Source organism: Sinohyriopsis cumingii, chromosome 12 (assembly GCF_028554795.1).
Source record: "Sinohyriopsis cumingii isolate HCF-2022 chromosome 12, ASM2855479v2, whole genome shotgun sequence".
Classification (NCBI taxonomy): Eukaryota; Metazoa; Mollusca; class Bivalvia; order Unionida; family Unionidae; genus Sinohyriopsis; species Sinohyriopsis cumingii.
In genome coordinates, this window is record NC_142972.1 from 65,935,941 (window position 1) to 65,956,495 (window position 20,555).

At 34.7% G+C, this 20,555-nt stretch overlaps 1 protein-coding gene across 5 annotated transcripts in view; it reads left to right on the top strand.

Moving 5' to 3' along the window:
* The window catches only part of LOC149786612 (ribosomal biogenesis protein LAS1L-like), a 50,784-nt gene that overhangs the window by 12,456 nt on the left and 17,773 nt on the right, over positions 1-20,555 (top strand). For all 5 annotated transcript variants that reach the window (XM_089977120.1, XM_089977117.1, XM_089977118.1 and 2 more), the window contains 7 exons: positions 5,829-5,990; positions 7,346-7,425; positions 8,446-8,531; positions 11,339-11,554; positions 14,216-14,342; positions 15,293-15,444; positions 18,908-18,976. In XM_089977120.1, the coding sequence (XP_089833246.1) occupies positions 5,829-5,990; positions 7,346-7,425; positions 8,446-8,531; positions 11,339-11,554; positions 14,216-14,342; positions 15,293-15,444; positions 18,908-18,976 (892 nt within the window). The remainder of the gene's footprint in view (positions 1-5,828; positions 5,991-7,345; positions 7,426-8,445; positions 8,532-11,338; positions 11,555-14,215; positions 14,343-15,292; positions 15,445-18,907; positions 18,977-20,555) is intronic.

Here is a 20,555-nt window from a genome sequence, read left to right on the forward strand (position 1 = left end):
GCAAGGCAGGGGTGACGGGCAAAACTGTAACTGATTGATTTGGCAAGACATGGAGACCAATAATGTTTTAAGAAAGTTGAGGAATGACTTATCTTTAATTGGAAAATGGCTTGTCAGTTGATTGTTACAAATTTAGAGAACTATGATTAAGTACTCATTATGTTTACAACAAGGAGAAAACTATTAAATTTCTAACCATCAGCATGAAAGAGATGCTTAACACCACCATAAATGACAATGCTTAAACCATATCTATTCTTCACTTGATATTTATTCAGTTACAGACATTGAGACTTATCTGATTTATATATACTAGGTGATGGTAAGAGAGTAGCACGACATATTTTGCTTCCTATGTAAAGTTGTGTTTCTTTTATGCTTGCATTTTCTTATTGATAGAAAGAAGATACAAATAGGCAGGTAATGTCAGTTTTCTTTCATTACCATTCATGTAAATGATCAGTTTGCATTTTGGATAAAGGGGTATCCCAATAAGATAATTGCAGTATTCTTTGATTGGCATGCATTTTTAGTTTGTTCTTTTTGGACGCTGAATAAATTATTTGTGTATGTATTTGGACAAAAAGAAAATGGATTTTATGTCTGAGAAACAAATGGTACATACAGTAGTTTAAAACTAGTATGTATGTGGCATTGTCAGAGATAGAGATTAATCTGAATTAGGACATGCCTCACACAAACATATGCTTCATGCCATTGAAATTTGAAAGAATTCTGGTACTTAACATGAAATGGTGGACTTTTAAATGGAGTAAACTCCTCATTATAATGTTGTTGTTGAGTCCGGTTGCAAACTGCAGTGACTCAGATCTTCCTTTTCATTCATGTGCCAGCAGATATGGGTCTTGTAATAATCATTTAAACAGTATAGACCCTGATCTGATGGTGCATGTGATGGCAGAACAGAATCTGGTTTTTTTTTTGCAGTCAGACGTGACTTGAAAGCAAGTATATACGGTAATGGCTGATAATATTACTATCACATATAATGAGGTTCATAACCATACCACCTTACACAAGAGCTCATGTTAGACTGATGTGCCATGGTTGTGATGGACCATTTTACATCCTCATCCACCATGTGCTGTACATAAACGCCTATAAGTCGAGTCTAACTGCTAAAAGCCTAGACCCTGATTTTGCTGTTGTATAATGTGTCAGCTGATCCAAGTCTTTTGTTATACTGATGAACTGAATAGACCTGGATCTGCTGGCATGTTATGTGATGGCAGATCTGGGTCTGTGCAATTTGCAGTTGGACTCAACTTGTAAGCAAGCGTTGATGGCACTCAATTTACAGGTTCAGATATATCATTGTATATACACAAAAACTTGCATCCAAAGTTCCTTCTGCCACAAATGATCACATTATGCCAACATCTGAGCCATGAAGAGTGCTGAAATTAAGTTTGGATGACTTGCACAATCTGTGTAAAATTAATAAATAGAATTGGAACTTTAAACTTTTCATTATATCTTCCAGAATGATTATCCGTATTTTCATGGACAGTGACCCATAGGGTCAGGTTTTGTAGTACATACAGCTCTGCCTTGTTATGAATTTCTTCATGACAGTGCAGTTCCAAATAATACATGATACTGCTATGAAACCTATGACCACAATTATAATTTTTTATTTATTTGGCATGGAATTTTCAACATCACTTAGTTGAACAATTTCCCTTTAATTCATTGTAAAATGAATTGGCTAGCAAATGTAGGACAGTATGGGTTGTAAGAAGTCATGGAACTTACTTAATATTGTATCTTTAATTTCTTTAGAAACAGTATTGGATAAAATTCAGTACACTAATACCATGAGGTGAAGAAAAAAAATTTGATTTAATTAAATAAACTAAAATCACTGATTATTCTTGTTGCCACCCCCACCCCCATAACACACTTACATCTACTCACAGAATTTTTATCGATATTTAACATGGCATGTGATTTTGACTGAGTATTGTTTACCCCAACCCCTGATCCTAACCCCACAACATGTACTTATCAAATGTACAGTGACTCGCACTATAGTATGGTCAACAATTATGGACTCCGACTAATATGCTATTTTGAGGGAGGGCTGTAGCCTTTTACTATTGTTACAAGTTATTATTGCCTTGAATCAAAGACTTTACTGCTAATAAACAGAGTATGCCAGCCTAGTGATTGTCTGTTATAATCAGATGTTGTTATATTTTTATTTTCAATTCAGTAGAATACATTTATGCTTTGATCTATAAAGTACTTAACATATCTTTCTTGCAATTTTTAATAATTGTTGGATATACATGCTATGGAGATACCCATCTTGAGAGATGTGTTCCATTTTTTTAAAATGTTGCTAATGGAGATATCTCTGTTTCAAAAGTTGGCAGTTATCTGAATGCCACCAAGGAGGAAAGAATCATGTTCTTTAGTCGTGTTTCCAAAAGCACAATACAAACCTGAAAAAGAATATTTTTTTTACCTTGGTGACTGTTTTGGTGACTGTTAAGCTTTTCCGTGTTATTTGGGTTAAAAATACCTTGTACAGGATATGTTAAGGAATATGCTAGTCAGAACCACAATCATAAAGTTTGTACAAAGTTCACAGTGATGTCACATACATGCCAACCATTACACTTTTTTCCACTAAATTAGGCCTTATGCATAAACTCATTCGGATTATGCGATTTCAATATGTCCCCCTCCCCAAAAAGTTAATTTGTTTTCTTATTTTTATTCTCATTCCATTAATCTTTCAGACTGTATTCTAGAAAAGATGGCTTCTACGTAGCTGCCAACCCTCACTAATTTGGTGTGAATTTCACAACTTTTTCAGCGATTCACGGATTCACGCCATAAGACAAAAATTCACGAATTTACCGATCCTCAATTATTTTAAATCTTTAATTAAAAAAAAACGATTTCCCATTAAGCGCTAGTCGTGATATTCGCAGTTGCCGAAACGGTCCGGTACCTCTGGTCACGATATTAGTAGATCTACAGCCGATTAGTACAGTTGGCCCGGTTGCAAGCATTTTAGCCTATTTTAATCTTTATGTATAAGAGTAGTTTTACAAGTGCTTTTGAGAGAAACTGGGGCCTAACCAGAAATTTGCTCCACGCATGCGTCAAAACACTAATTCGAGTTACCGTTCAGCATCGCATGTAAGATTTTGAAAATGTCTTCACCACCAAGGAAAAAGAAATTTATTACTCAAAAAGTGAAGTTTAATTTGGAATATATAAAAAATTGGCCGTGCATTCTGCCATTAAACATTGATATTCATTCATGCTTTTTGCACTCAGTGTGCCATCGCAGAGACGATGTGAGGAAGAATGTTGGTTGCAAAAAGCATGTAGAAGTTGGGAAAATTAAGAATTCGCAGATTTCAGCTCTGGAATATTTTAAACCATTGGCAGAAGACCTGCAGGCTACCAACGCTGAAGCATTATTTGTGAATTTTCTTGTGTCGAACACAATCTACCTTTATCAGCTGGAGACCATGCTAAACATTTGTTCTGACATATGTTCCCGGACTCGAAAAACGCTTCCAAATTTTCCTGTGGAAGAACCAAAAATGCTGCAGCTCCTGTGCATTCCTCACAGCAACAGTGACAGCGAAAGAGTATTTTCTTTAGTAAGGAGAAAAAAGACAGACTTTAAGGCCTCCTTAGCTGCAGAAAATTTGTCAGCAATTTTAGTCCCCAAGATCAACCAGCAGGCAAGAAGTCAGATCTGTTTAGAAAACAAATTTACGATCAAGCAGTTGAGGAAGTTCAAGTCTGCCACAGTATCATGTCATGATAAATAAATACTTCTGCATATATGTAGTGTTTTATTTTTATTTTGCAAACTTGATATAGTGTAGTATTGACGGTCGGAGTAGTCAGAGTAGATGGAGTTATTGTCATGGTATTTTTCACGAATTTGTGTCCAAATTCACGACTTTTTATCCCTATTTTCACTAATTGTGAGCCTGGAAGGTTGGCAGCTATGTTTCTACGCAATTGCTACATAAGAGTACGCTTGTCTGTAGACTTGCATGCACTTTCTTAACAATATTATGTTCTATTTATAGCAGCAGCCCTATTTCCAAGAAACATGCTGGCTACTAGTTTCAGACTTTTGACCTTGGTTTCTATTTATAGCAGCTGTATGGCTTAATTAGGAAAACAGACTGGTTTTCTAATGTTTAATGTTTGCTTGCAGATTCTTTGTTCTAATTCATATCTGGTACAGAACCATTCTTTAGGTATTTGGTGCTAAAAGTCAAGTCAGATTTATTCTAGTAGATGCGTGTGTTAGAGCAAAAATGTTTTTCAAATAATTTCACAGATGGATTAGAAAAAGATGAAAAACCGATTCAGAGATGAATACATGAATTACACAATACAGCATTCCATTCTAGGGTAGCTTCACACCCACTGCAGGCAGTGTGGAAAGGATTTTAATTTTGGTTATAATGGTAAAACAATTAAACTTTGAATTAGCTCATTTTACTTACTCCAATACTAAGGCAATGTGTAACTTATTTTTTACAACAGAACTAATAAATGCAGAGGCGTTATTTACCGAGTTCCCAATAGAACACGGACTACCCCTAGCAGTAGAAGACTACATTGGTCTTTTGTTCAAAGAGATGTTTCCTGATTCCAAAATTGCAGAAAATATGCATGTGCAAGAACAAAATCATCTAATATTGTTAGATATTTAGCAGAAGATAATTCTCTTAAAATTGCAGAAGCCATAAAAATTGGGCCTTTTAGTATTGCAACAGACAGGAGCAGTGATTATGATGACAAAATGTTGGACCCAGTCTGTGTAAGAGACTTTGACAATGAAAATGGCAAAGTCAGAGTGCTCTTCTTTCATTACCAGTATTAACAGTAGATTCCACTGGAGAAAACATTTTTTATTTGCTTAATAATGCTTTAAATAAAATAGGATGGCAGAACTGTATGGGGTTTTCAACTGATAATGCATCATTGATTACTGGAATTCATAAAGGAGTTGCATTCTGTATTTTGAAAAATATTTTCATCATTGTACATATCAGGTTGTCCCTGTCATATGATGCACTTTGCTGCAGGAAAGGCTGCTCATAAATTAGAATAAGAACCCCTAAAGTACCATGTTGGCATTCTACCTGACAATGTACTTCATGTGGATAGAGTTGATGTGCAATGGCATCTTATTTCCCAGCTAAAAGATCCAATAACTGGAAGAGTTATATTTCCTCTTCTTTGTCAGGTTATGAAAGGAATATTAGTTCTTTACCATTCTAATGCTGACTGTGAGAGATTGTTCAATATTGTTTAAAAAAATAAAACTGAATTCAGATCCAGACTCTGTAACCCAGCACTTGGTTCTCTGCTGGTGTGCAAAACATTCATAATCTCAGCTGGTACAAAGTGTTTTGAAATGGTATATGAGAGACTGTTGCTTTCTAAAGCTCAAAAGCGCTATATATGAAAATTTGAAGCAGTAATTGATGTCAAAAGACCAGAAGGGGTAAATAAATCATTTTGTGCATATGCTTATTGAATTTTATTATGTTATGTGAGGATTACTCTTTTACTGCTAAGACTACTCTTTTTGTCCACTTGGATTACACTTTTTCCTTGCCAGGGGTTGGCATGTATGATGTCATGATAACTGATTGGAGATTGGAGGTTATAGGTTATTCTGAAATAATTTAATTGTGTCTGATCAAAGATTACTTGCACTTCTTTTTTCAGGTCAGGTATATAATTGAAATTCTATAGCACTTTGATAATTCTCCACAAAATAACATTATTGAAATTTCATTCCTTGATAGACTGAATATTGGGAGAAGCAGGTTGCCAGCATGGAGCTAGCAGAAACAGAGCCTGCAGCAGAAACAGAGCCAGCATGCAGCTCAAAAAGTATGGATTCAGCAGATAACCCAAGACAGATTGTGGAGGACGTACTTATTAGATACCAGCAACACCAATTTCATGTACATATCACTGCCATGACATATGAGTGTTAGGTTTAGTTTTCTTACAATGCTGTTGTTGTAATTATTGTTCTCTTAAACTTCATTTTCTTATTATTATGTATGAAAGGAAAATAGGTTCCAGATCAAAGTTTAATTGAAGACTTTTTGCCTGTCTCATATATTTATAGGGATAATAGTGGACAAATCTCACATCCTACATGTCCATGACATCAGAGGTCCAGTGGTCACATATCAACAGTTTTCCAGTTTTGATGTAAAGAAGTTCAAAAATATTAAACGAATATCACTATAATGTTGATAAAAGAAGTCAGGGATGCCTATATTTTTTCCAAGAATAATGACCAGTAACCTGTCACTGTTGCAGCAACCTAGAGAAAGGTAGATTCACCAAACAGAGTGGAATTGTCAATGTTGGTCATGTGCTCAGTGCTTGATGAATCTTTCTTTCTCCAGGTTGCTGACATGTTTCTGGTCATTATTCTCAGAATAAATATGCTGAGAATTAAGTGTACGTTCATTTTTTGTACATTATGCGACTTCATTTAATATTATCAAATTTTGTGTACAGCAACATCGGAAATTGATTGGTGATATCATGTGACAATTGGACCTCCGATGTCATGGACATGTAGTATGCGAGATCTGGGTAGTCATCTAACTAGCAATACAAAAGGCGAGTTCTGGGCCAGGTTTCATCAATGCTGTAGTTTTGTCTCATCTGTCAGCTGATTAAAGGCATAAAAAACCACATTGTTTCTAGTCAGTTTGAGCAATAACTCCAACGACTACTCCTCGTATACTCACACTTTCTGAGAAAATATATTATCTTCCTATCGATTTCATGAAGGTATGGCCCAGTGTAACTTTGTTTATTTTTGCTGCGCCAACTAGTAAACAGCTACCTTCTGCAGACAACCGAATGTGAATTCCAAATTTTCGATAGGCAGTTGGATTTTACTCTACACCTCATCATAAATGTCCAGATATTAAAAATGGGATGGGAAGGTTCAGATGAAACTTAGGTTACCTCAATTCGGGATATATGTGCACTTGTATGCAAAAAGTGATATAAGATTTTACATATAATTTTGGTAGTGCTGATTTGTTAACATTTCTAACTATGATGATCTAATCATAGCAAAATTGGTTGCATCTTGCCATCTTGATGTACTTTAAACAAGGCTGGATAGTTTTACATCCCGAATTACTTTTTATCCAGGATGTTGCTATAGTAATATTTCTTTTAAATGGTATACAAAAGTTGAAATTAAATTTTGGAGCAAGAGATTCATTTTTGAAAGTTTCATTATGTCAGGTTTGTGTAAACTTCAAGAAATTGTTTTCTTTTTTAGGAATTAAGTAATCCAACAGTAAAAGACCCAGAAGCCAGAGTTGTAATGGAAAACTTGGAAAGAGCCTTATTGGAACATAGGTAATATCACTAAATCGTGGGACTTTCACCTTTCTAGCTTGTGTTTATGGGGCATCATCTGATGATACAGAGAATGCCAGAGACAGATTTTGAAAACAAATAGATTCTGTTTATTTCAACTCAAGTCACAAGTATGATTAATATGAATTTTGATTAGTTATAGAGATCTATTGAGATATGCAAGAAAAGCGGAAACAGTACATGTACCCCTGTTCAATTCAAACATCATAAACTATTATGATTGACTTTATTTCTAAGTGTACTTATAATTCTGTTCTTTGTATAGTTGCCTTTGGGTCAGCTGCTGTGTTTAAAGTTGTGTACACACACACACACACACACACACACACACACACACACACACACACACACATGAAGTGGTTAAGATTTTGCAGAAAACCTGACAAAAATGACATGTTTCTAAAAGAATTGTCTTCATATTTTTGCACATAAGTTGCTTATATTCATGCTTTAACCTTGATAAAACAACAGTCCATATTGGATATCAACCCAGATTTTCAGTCAGAAATACACATCTGCTATAATTACATATTTGTACAGACCCTGAACTGTGTAATTCTACTAGATTATATTTTTCTATGCACATCATTTGCATTTGAAATGCTTGTGAAAATTTATTTTGTTTATGCTTCATTGATGTTTCATTCCTGTTTGCATTTCAGATATCATCTTGTTTTTGGTTTTTTTGTTTATGGTCTTAGAAATGCATTTTGAGTTTATTTGTATTACTTCCATTCAAGTAGAACTGATGCTGATCTGCCTTTAATTATGGCCACAGTTACTAAAAATACAACAATATTTCAGTGACGTATCCCAAAAAGGGCTCATAATGCAATCCACAGCTTTGGAAGAAATTTCTGCAGAAAGCATCCACATGACCCATGTTTTTGGTCAACTGCTCATTTGTTTGGTTGTTGGACAGAGTCTTACAAGTGACTAATCTCCGGCTGTTTCAGAGCTTCTTGTTTTTGTTTTTATTACATTATCTTTAAATTTCAGAGCTGAATTTGTGTCAATTCTGCTAAGGGAAGGATACCTTGTGTCAACTCTTAAACAACTGCAACCATTGGGACTTTGCATCAAGGGTAAATAAATATTATATGAAAATTGATGACCATGGTAGTTCTTTTATGTTTATGGCAGCATTACAGAAAATGTAGGTTTGGAGTAATTTTGCTCCTTTTAAAGTTACTACATTTTTAAAATTCTTCAAGTAAATGTATTCCAGGAAGTAAGATAGACTTCAGATGGAATTGATATGGCCTGCTTTAGTTCTACACAGACGTGGTAAATCACCGTTTTATGTTATAACATAGTTGAGTCAAAAACATTATTATTAGAGGAGTAGAGTTGCATAAAAACCATGAACAGACATTTAATCATGAACAAAATGGTCGCATTACTACATTTTCATACACTCGGTAAAATATTAAGTTGATCTAAAGCATATGTTGTTGTTGTTGTATGGTTTAACGCCATTTTTCAGCACAAGATAGGCTATACATGGCGGCCAGTATAATTGGTGGAGGAAGAACCCTGGAAAACCCCGGGAAAAGTCTAAAGCATATGTACAAGCAGTTCAAACTTGTGTAGTGCAGTGATAATATATATTTTGAACAGACTACCCTATATTTTGGCAAGACCATTTTTTATTTACATATTAGCATAGCTGCCAAGTGTCCCGTTTTTTCCATATTTGTCCCATATTTTGGACCTGAATACGGGTGTACGTTCTTTTGGCAAAAAATAAGTTTTTTCTTATTTGTAAAAAATGTTAAAAGCATTCCTTGCAATTTTCAGTTTAGAACGGGCACTCGGTTCCATTCCGATAGAAATGTATCACATGTATATAGGACTATAGTTCTACAATATGATTGTTTCATTCAAAATCGAGGCTACAATGCCTGTCTTTATCCGCCATATTGGATGTTGCAAACAGTTACCGCTGTCACTGTATCTCATTTTTGTAATATTCAACTTATAATCATGTTGAATAGGAAAGCTGAATGTTCAGAATTTTCTCCAGGAAAGACAAGAAAACAGAACTAAAAGGACAATTGTGCCGTCTTGTTTAGATTTGTGAAACCATCTAGTAAAGGAGAAAACTCTACGTTTTGCAAGTTGTGTAACTTGATTTCGCTATTGGGCACCTATGAAATAAAGAGGATGAAAAAGCTAATAAACATCAGCTTGCTACTTCATCATACACAACTCAGCCTGAACTTATGACGTATATAAATACCAGAGAGAACCTTGATGTAATTTGATTGAAATTCAATGTTTTAGATTTCTTTTGGAAATTAACGTTCCTCTTTCAGTTACTAGTGTTGCTGGTGATTTATTTTGCACACGTTTTCCAGACAATAAAATCACACAGAATTGAGATCATCAATGAAAGTTGATTCATTCAAATTGATAATGATTGGAAAAAAATAAGGCATGGAAAAGGCTACTATAAAAAGTCTGTGTCTGATTGTGTTGCACTCTTGCACCTTCTGAATGGGCACCCAATTGGAATATGGTACAACACATGCATCTTTGACATTAAATAATTGTGTAAAACACTGTCCTACTTTACTGATGGTTCTATATGTTTTAAATAGTTACATATGCATTAAAATGTTAAAAATCGGTATTTGTTCCTGTACTTTACTAATGTTTGTATATGTTGTAAATAGTTATATATGCATTAAAATTTTAAAAATCAGTATTTGTTCCTGAAAATCAGTATTTTTGTCACAAGAAGTCATTATTTTTGTATTCGGGGGTTGGCAGCTATGTATTAGTATTTACTTATGTGCATAACCCATACATGCCATCAAATCTGTGCTCACTTGCAAGTTACTAACATTAAGAAGTAAAAAATGTCAGTAGTTGTGACCCACCAAATAATGTGGAGAGATATTAATTGTTGTCACCATACACTGTGATGGATAGGAAATGTTGTCACCATACCCTGTGGAGGGATATTTAATGTTGTCATCATCTGTCCATATTGATGCCTTGTTTTGGTCTTGAACATAATACTCTGGAAATTCGAGTCAAGTTTAATCTTTCACTTTTTTCTGTTAAATATTGGGTTATGGACCCTTTTCAGCAGAAAGGTTCATATTGTTATTAATGCAGTTCACCCATACATCTGAATGACAAACTTAAACCCATCTTAGCACAAGAACACAAAACTATTTCACTGAATGCCATAACATTTTCCATGTTTCAGTATGGTCACAAGTAGAAGATTTGATTAGATTATCAGACTATTCAAACTTTCCAGAAGAAGGCAATGCCTGTAGGAATGTGGAGGCATTCCCTTCCATCTGTTGGAGTGGTATAGTCACCCCTGGTCCCTGACCAGCTTCGTTATCCATGTAAGTCATAAGAGGGAAAAGTTCTGGTTGACACATTGGTTCAGCTGATCACTGTATCTCACCAGCGTGAGGTTAACCAGTATATAGCACCTAACAGCCACTGCAGCCAACACAGCTACATTTTTGCCCATGTGACATGGGCACAGTTAGTTCATAGTAGGCAGACATCACAAAACCAAGTGTTTGCAGCTGGTGCACTTGGGTTGAAAGTATTATTGTTTAATGCAGCTTGGATTTGAATGTCGTAATTCTAACCTTTGTTCATAAATATTGTTAAGTACAAAAGAAGGGTGCATGCATAGATAAGTAGTTCTGTTATTAATTTAAAACTCTTTGATTTCTGTATCACGTGATGTCATTTAACCAATCTGAATGTTTCTTACAAAGGCTTAAGGTACAAATGTGTAATTATATCTAATACAACAGAAAGCAGAAAGTGTGAAATAAAATAAAAGGATTGTTTCATAATGATTGATATCTGCATCATTTTTACTGGTGGAGTTTACTCTCTATGCTTTTTGCAGATTTGTTAGACTCCAGTGATCTCTTACTACCAGCCAGTTTAGTCAAATTCTGGACGCCTCTACTGAGAAGACTTCATCACAATAAAGTGATCCCCCTTCTCCTTCGTAGTGCTCTATCGTCTTTGCCTTCATCCCTGTCAGCTGACAGTGATACACTTCACACCACTCAGATATTAAGATGGGTCTACACAATACTATATCACATACAGTTAACGGGTATGTATCTCTGTATCTTTATATACTTGTAATTTTGACAGTAGATTTCATCAGCACCTAAACCTGCTCCCCACCCATACCTACTGTAACATGTAACACAAAAAAACGAGATTTTTGACTCCCAAATCCCCTGACAAAGTTGGCTTTAAAATAAGCATGATTCTTTACTCAAGTGTTACAAATAATTGATTTTCTTTTACTGCTAAACCACCTGATACAGTCCTGTCTATAAAAAAAAAATTGACTCTAAAACTCAATACATTTTTATCTGTCACAAAACATATATTTGCACATCCTGTAACCATTATAAACAGTAAACAGTCCTGCTTAGTGCTCACATAAAACTATCCTTGAGGCAGTTTGTACAGTTGATTGTCATAGAGTGAAGTAAAAGGTAAAGTGGCCAGATATAAACAACCACCATTTAACAAGATTACTTAATTGACTTGACAGTAGCTAGGGTGATGCCATTTTAAGTCCTGCTTTGGGAGAGCTCATTAGACTATTTTGCAGAGGTAAAATGCACTTAGTGGAAAAAACCCAATTCATCTGAAGTTAGATCAGAGTGATCCACTTTTGAAGAGAGAAGATTGATTTACACTTTGTTGCTGACACCCACACCCCAGATCCACAGATTTACACCTTTTGAGTCTCACCCCATCCCCCAAACACTGCCAGGCAGGTTGGCAGGTATGCCATACCACCACCACCACACTGTTTCTACACTGGATCTGAATGGTCCTCATTCATATTCACTTCTCATACTTGTATATGAGTTTATTTTTAAGGTAAGATATTTAGATAAAACTTTTAGAATTATATACAGATTTTGTATTGTTCTTTCGTATTACACATATTTCAAAACAACCCAATAATTTAGGAAGGGGGGCAGTAAAATACTAAAGGTATTCTTGAGATAGAACAGGAAATAAATTTACTTACTTTGGGAATGACAAAATTTATTCTTTTATTTAGTCTCAGACAGCCAGATGTATATCTCCAGATCAGTGAAGATAGCAGTCTGGGTAAAGAGCACTATAAACTGCACCTTGGCTGATTGCTTATGTCAGTCAGACATGTTTTTGTCTCACAACTTGATTGAATGTTGACATCATCAAGTTTAGGATTTCAGGTACATGCCATCAGCAATAAAAATGGACTGCACAAAACTGAAATTGTTTTTTATTACATGTACATTCTTTCTAAAAATATTGATTTTATTTAAGTTTACAATGATGAAAAGATTTTATTTATTTTGTTTGTTATTTCTTTAATTGATATATAGATACTGTGATCAAAAATTAAAGCATAGTGTAGCACTGCAAATTTGGAGGCTTCTTTTTTTTCAATGTGTTATTTTCTTCAAGAGTTGGTTTGAGTTTTCTTGCAATGTGTTGACAGACAAAAGTGTTTTGGATGACCTGGGGTTTAAATTATTAAGAAGTTAAGCTAATTTCTCATTTTTATGGTTTGATTGAAAGGTTCATAGTGGCCGAAAGGAAATGCAGAATTAAGCAGTGCTTATATATTGTTTATTAGTAGATAACTAAAAACGAAAACCAGCAAAGTTTATTGCATGAAATGAACACCTTTGATGAAATAATCAAATAGTTCAGGATTATGGGAATCATTTCTTCCCATAAACTTTTATTAATTTTGTTTATGTTTAATAAATTCATTCTTTTATCATTACCGATGCCTTAAATTCATTCATGTGTCTATTCTTAAATGTAACATTGATTGCTTCATCACCCCACCCCCATCAATTTATTACCCAGATCAAAAAGTAGATGCAATTGACTTGTTCAATTCATAAATCCTCGAGTCTATTTTTAACAATCTTTTTCCCTATTCTTAAAGAGCACTTTTTTAAACCTAATAATTCTTTGTCAGATCAGAAAATCATTTATTTACATATGGAATTATACCATGTGGAGAGACTTATTGAATTAACTGCTAGAACTGAACTCTGGAATTAGAAATTACTGTAGGAAATGATCATAACTGAGAAATTTTTGCAGCTCAGTGAAAAAATACAAACCAAAAGGGGTCCCTGAGTGGCCAAGTGGTCTAAAGCACTCACCATTCCGGATCACAGCCATCTCATCTCTGTCTACGTGGATTCGAGTCTCAGGCTTAGTCAACATTGGTATGTGAGAAAACTTGCCGTAGCTTCTCGTGGGTCCAGGGTTTTCCAGGGTTCTTCCTCCACCATTTATACTGGCTGCCATGTATAGCCTATCTTATGCTGAAAAATGGCGTTAAACCGTACAAAAACAACAACCCAAAAGAACAGTATCAAGAATTTTGCAGCATGGAATGATACAGATTTCTGCAGCATGGAAAGGAGGAAATCGAGATGTCAGCAGCATGTTGAATTACTAAAGCAGATATGTAAAGAACTAATTAAAGATAAAGGATTTGTTTGCATTTTATTTGTTTTTCATTGCAATTTACATGAATAATCATAGTAATTGCCAGTTTTACTGGTCAAAACACTCTCATAAATCCATTATGAGCTGTTTTATTTTCGTATAATATAGTATGTGAGAAAGTACTTATCTGTTTTTGACAAGTAAATGAATTGGAAAACATTAAAAGGACAGCAGGTAAAATTTCATGTTATGTTTACACTAGATTCTTATTTAAACCCATTTCCAGAGGCAGGCAAAGGTGTCCATGCTGCTGTGAGAGTTTTCAAGTCATCTTGCAGTCTACCTTATAGAAGTCTTCTACGGTTGGCCCTCAGGAACCCAATCAGTCAGGGATGTGCCCCTCTCATTGACCTGTATGTCACCAACTAACAAAATTATTGTATACAAACACAAATGAATATAATTTAGTATCATTAAATTTTGTTATTTTGTAACATTAAGTGTGGTCATACTGGGCTTAATATGTATTGTGTTACATCACAGTCTTTAATGTGAAAAACATTTTTGCATATTTAGTTTCTGTGCTGAACCGACCTCTCTGAAGAATGAACCAGCTACTAATTAACATTAATTCATTCATTATATATGTTTGGTTATTGTTCAGGAAAAAAAAATATTATTGAGAGAGGTCTTTTGAAGTATGTAGTAAAAAGTTCAAGAAAATTGGAATAGAGTTGTTGAAATTATAAGATTTAAATTGTAGATGTTATATAGTATTACACATAATATCATTGAGTTCCCAACTGACCACTTGACTGACCCTGCTTGTAGGGAAACAATATTACATAAACACCAAGCTTGATGATGGTATTGGTCAGCAGGCCATTTGAACTTACATTAAAAATGACTGTTGCCATTTTAGGGAGAGAGGTCAGTTTTGTGAAAATTTTAATTCTCTTGAAAATATTTTTTCAGAAAGTATTGACTCATCTATGCAATGGATGATCGATATGCTTTTAGCTTTAATAAGATGAAAACTTGAAATCAAGCTGTAAAGCTAAAAATATTTAATAATCTGTAATTTTACACGGAATGAAGTTAGAAGCATAGAACTTCCAGTATCATTTAAAGTGTGTTAAACCCATAGAAACTTAAGATTTTCTGAATATTGTCATCACTCTATGTGAATTTTTGACAAGACATGACCGAACATGTTATTTATAAGAAATTTTATCCACAAAGGAAAAAAAACTTACAAGTTGCCCGCCAGTATTCATTTTGTCTGTGATGATATTAATACATTCGCTTAGTTTTAACATGTTGTTTTATGAACATGTCAATTTTGACATTTTTGTGATATTAGACTGATGAACAAACAAACCACACAAGCACTTTCTGAGGAAAACAGAAGAAAGTACCAAAGGTTGGCAGCAATTTATTTTAACAAGGAAACAGAAACAGATGAAGTAGAGGGTGACATTAATGAAGAACATATCGACATTCACACTGTTGAAGGTAACTGCTTATTTTCATACATGTATGTTAATTAGTATAATTAATGTATGAATTCATGTACCATATATGCTCATTTGTAAATATAGTTCAACTGTAAACTTCATAGACCCAAGTCTGCAGTAGCATAAAGTCCTGGCAGATTGTTAGGAACATTGACCCCAATCTATCAGTGCATTATTCAGTGGCAATCTGGGGTCTATTTTGTTTGACTTATAAGTGAATATATATGTTATGATGATTCAAATTAATTACATGACATTATTAAAATGATGCTTCATAAATCCATCTCATGTTTTTTACACGTTTAATGCTGTGTCTCATCATCATACAAATTGATTGTGATGCATTAACATGTAACTCAAATAATGTGAAGCAGTTTTTTACATTTATTATATGGAATGTGTTACATTACAATGTTGTCCTTCCTTTATCCATCTGTTCCCTATTTCATTTGTATACAATGACTAGAAATCACAGCTATCCACTGCTACCAAACTTTATGGATGGCATGCAAGTAAGGTTAGAAGCAAGCCTATCAGTCTTGGGGTCCAAAGGTTAAAAGTCAAGTTCACTGTGACTGAAAGAACAAAAACTGTTCCTGCATGATAGCATTGGTTCTACATCACAAACTTAGACCATATTTTACAGGTGACAAACTTGGGGTAAGGATAAAGACTACTGATCTTAGGGTCAAAGTATCAAGGTTACTGACTAAAAGGAGAGAATGATGTTTGCACAGTAACTTTAATTTTATATTACAGACCTGGATTAAACTTTATTGATGGCTTGCACTTCAACTAAGATAAAATACACTGATTTGGGTACCAGTAGGTCAGAGGTTAAGGTCATGGGCTGAAACATGAAAAATTATTTATACACAAAAAACGTACTTGATCATATACACTACCTTCACCAACGTGTATGGGATCTTTGGATACAAGAAAAGTCTGTTATTGGGGGGGGGGGTCAGTTGAAAAGGGTCAGAGGTCCTGGTCACTTTGACTGAAAGAAGATGTTTTTATATGCATAACAACTTTAGTTCTAGACCACTTAATACCAATGTCTGGAGGGCTTGTACTTATGGCTTGGAAGAGGTCTTTTGATTTTGGGGTTTTACAAAAAGGCCATGTAAAATGTGACTGAAAGAAATGAGCTTTACACAATAACTTTTGTCAGAGTAAGGACCTTGACCAAACTTTATGGTTAGTTTTCAGTTAGGGTAATAAACAGAGCTATAGATTTTGGTGACTAGGTTATGACCATGGTAAGTCTAATAAGGAAATGGTTTCTTCATAGCTGGTATATTTGATCAGTTATTACCAAAAATTCTGTAGTCGTTCTTAAATGAACTATGAATGATGTTAACATGAGCATTTATAACTAAGACTGCAGCTATTTTTCCTATTTGGCTGCATCACCAATACATTTGTTTGTATTTGCCCTTAAAGACAGCCATGAAGAGTCACAGTGTGTTGTGACATGATTTTTATTTATGCACATATCTAGTATCAGTTCAGTTATTGTAAAGCGATTTGATGCTTCTGTTTAGTAGACAGTTTTTATTGGTGAAAGGTTACAAAAATGTTTAGAACAAGGGTTCATAAGCAAATGGAGGTGTGCATGGTTGAAGACTAAGCCAAGTTAACCAGGATAAAAATTAATAGAATCCTAGAGCTACATGGGAAGGCTTAACCTACCATTGGCCATCAACAGGATGTTGCCCTTGACCCACAAGGGTGCCTCAAGTGGCCCCTTGACTCACAGTCCCAGGTTTTCAGTATAACAGTATCATACACTTTCATCCATGCATACATTGACCTAAGATCCTGTTTTGTCAGGCATGTCCTTAAAGTGTCTACATAGAGGATAATGAAGTAATTAGAGGTCATAAAAGCCACCATTAATGGTACTCTAATAAGCTCAATATCACCAGTTACATGCACACTTTTGCTGGTATTTTGACATTGGTAATGTCCATTGTCCTTTGGTCAATTTTTCTTGTAACCTGAACTCATCTGTAGATTATACTGGTATTGTGAATGATAAGAATGAGTAGATGACTGCAAAAGTTTCTGATCCTAGCTGCAGCTCCCTCAGGACAGAGGGTCAAGGTGGGGGGGATTAAAAATGATATAGCTTTACACAATGGGGACTATTCCATATAACCAGAATCGTGATTGAGGGAGGGTGATCATATTTGGTATCATTCATCGCAAGGAAAATAAAATTAAAGGCTTTGACTCTTGTACTATTATTGTGTAATGGGATGGGAGATAACAGTTTTTTAAAAGAAGACATGTGGTGGCTACCATCTCTAGCTATATGGCTAGAATTTACATGAAATGTCAAATATTCCTTGAAATGTTGCATTATTCAACTTTTTCAAAACATTAATTGGACACGAGTATAATCCATTTAATGGCTCTTGACTGTCCATACAAAGCTCTTAGTTCTGAACATGTAAATATATTCTGGGACAAACTGCATTATAATTTTTTGTCTTATGTGCATTTTTATGGTACATTATAGTAGTCACTTTTCCACTGGTGCCATTATCAAAATTTTTATAATTTGCATGAAAAAATTTTATGTCATATTTCTTCTACATCAGTTGTTTCATTTAGAAAAACTTTAGAATACAGGTCTAATGTTTATGCTGTGATATGCTAGGAGTTCCCTTCTTTATGTCTCACCTTCCTAATCACATTCTTGCATCATGGTGGACAAGTTAAATTTTCTCATTTAAGTTGAAAAGAAATTTATCTTTTTATATCAGAGGCTGCATTCAAATGAACCTTTAGTGTATTATTATTACAGATTTAAAGTTCATATATTGATATGCTAGGAGTTCCTTTAGTATCATATTACCTAAAGTTCTTATACTGATTTTCTAGGAATTCCAGTCTTGCAAGTCATACCTGCTTAAGTGGAGAGAATGTGTTTAACTTAAAAAGTTTGAAAGTCAAACATCTATAGCATTGTATTACTCTTAAATTTTGGAGCAGTACTGCTTTCTGAATGTATATGCTGATATGTGAGGGGTGTAGATGTTGTCTGTGTTATCTGTATTATGGTTGCCATGGAACTATATGACTGAACACAATCCACACTATCATTTCTATTTCCAAACACACAAATTAAGGTTGTGAAGCTCAGTTTAGATATAGAGGTTTTCAGATTTCAAATGTACTTTTTCCATGAGAAAGATGAAGATAACTTCAGTCAAGTATAATAGGAATCAATCAAGGGATTTTGAAAAATATTTGTAAATGGTAATGAAAACATTAACAAGCTGTTGATATAGATGCTGCTACCACAAGAAAGTGACTGCATTGTTTCACTTTCCACTAAAGTGGGTTCAACACCAAAATAGTCATTTATTAGTGTATTGGGTTCAGGTACTTTTTTTTAAAGAGTATTCCGTATCTTTGACTATGAACACATTTTACATATCTTCTTTCAGATCTTACCAAAGGCATTGATAGGGGAGTTGGATCAAATACATCAGCTAGCCTTATTCAGCCTTGTAATGGTAAGAAGATCTACTGTTTCATTAGATTGGACAAAATATATCATAATATTTACTGTACAAATTGCTTATGTTCTGCAGAATCAGCAGCACTTTTGTAGTCATTACAGTGAACAAACAAGCGTCTACTGTTCATATCAGATGGCTGATCACAATACAGAACCCTAATATTTATCCTTTTAAAAACAGATTCTTCATGAATGTGTCTAGTATCGCAACATTAAAAAATGACAAACATTTTGCAGGGCTTCATATGATGTAAAGCATTACTTCTGGAAACTTGTTGATAAGAAAGCACAGTGGGCTAAAAGTTAATTCCATTAGTTAGTCTGCAAGACATAGGTTTCTAGTTGGCCCATTGTAACAAGTAGTTCAACACTGTACACGTGTTGTGATCTTAACATTCATTAGCTGATTAAGAATCCGAGGCATTATATTGGGACAGTAGTTATCATTTTCCAGTATGGCAAGGATATTGAGACAGTAGGTATCACTTTCAAGCAGCAGTGATATTGGGACAGTAGGTATCACTTTCAAGCAGCAGTGATATTGGGACAGTAGGTATCATTTTCCAGCAGCAATGATATTGGGACAGTAGGTATCATTTTCCAGTATGGCAAGGATATTGAGACAGTAGGTATCACTTTCAAGCAGCAGTGATATTGGGACAGTAGGTATCATTTTCCAGCAGCAATGATATTGGGACAGTAGGTATCACTTTCCAGTATGGCAAGGATATTGGGACAGTAGGTATCACTTTCCAGTATGGCAAGGATATTGGGACAGTAGGTATCACTTTCCAGTATGGCAGGGATATTGGGTTCAGTAGACATCACTTTTCCAGTATATCAAGGATATTGGGACAATAGATATCACTTTCCAGTATGGAAAGAATATTGAGACAGTAAATATCACATTCAAACAGCAAGGATATTGGGTAGTATGTAACACTTTCAAACAGCAAGGATATTGGGTAGTATGTAACACTTTCAAGCAGCAAGGATATTGGGTAGTATGTAACACATTCAAACAGCAAGGATATTGGGTAGTATGTAACACTTTCAAGCAGAAAGTATATTAGGACAGTAGGTATCACATTCAAGTAGTAAGGATTTTAGGGGATTATATTTTTTTCTTCTTTGTTGTCTTCAAGAGCATTTGTAACACATTATTGGCTATATCATACTGAGGAATTGGGAGCAAGGTGCCTTTCCAAGAACAAAATGAGGCAGCCAGCTCAGAGTAGCTTGAGTGGGTATGGAGTCCAACACTACCAAACGAACTACCATGGCTACCATGGGACAATATGTATCACATTCAAGCATCAAGGATATTGTAATAATAGGTGTCACTTTTCTATGGCAACAGTGTTCTCATCATCATTTTGTTACAATTTCAAGGAAAGGTTTTGTTTTGAAGTTTTTTAATGTCATTCACAAGGAAGATACATCATGGTGTACCTTGCGGGAAAAACAGTTTTCTGTGTAATTTTGTTTTGCTAAAGAGAGAAATTTTCAATTATGGTGTGGAGGTCATCTGTGCCTGCCTCCGTAGGGAAGAACATGGGAATCATGGAGAAAGA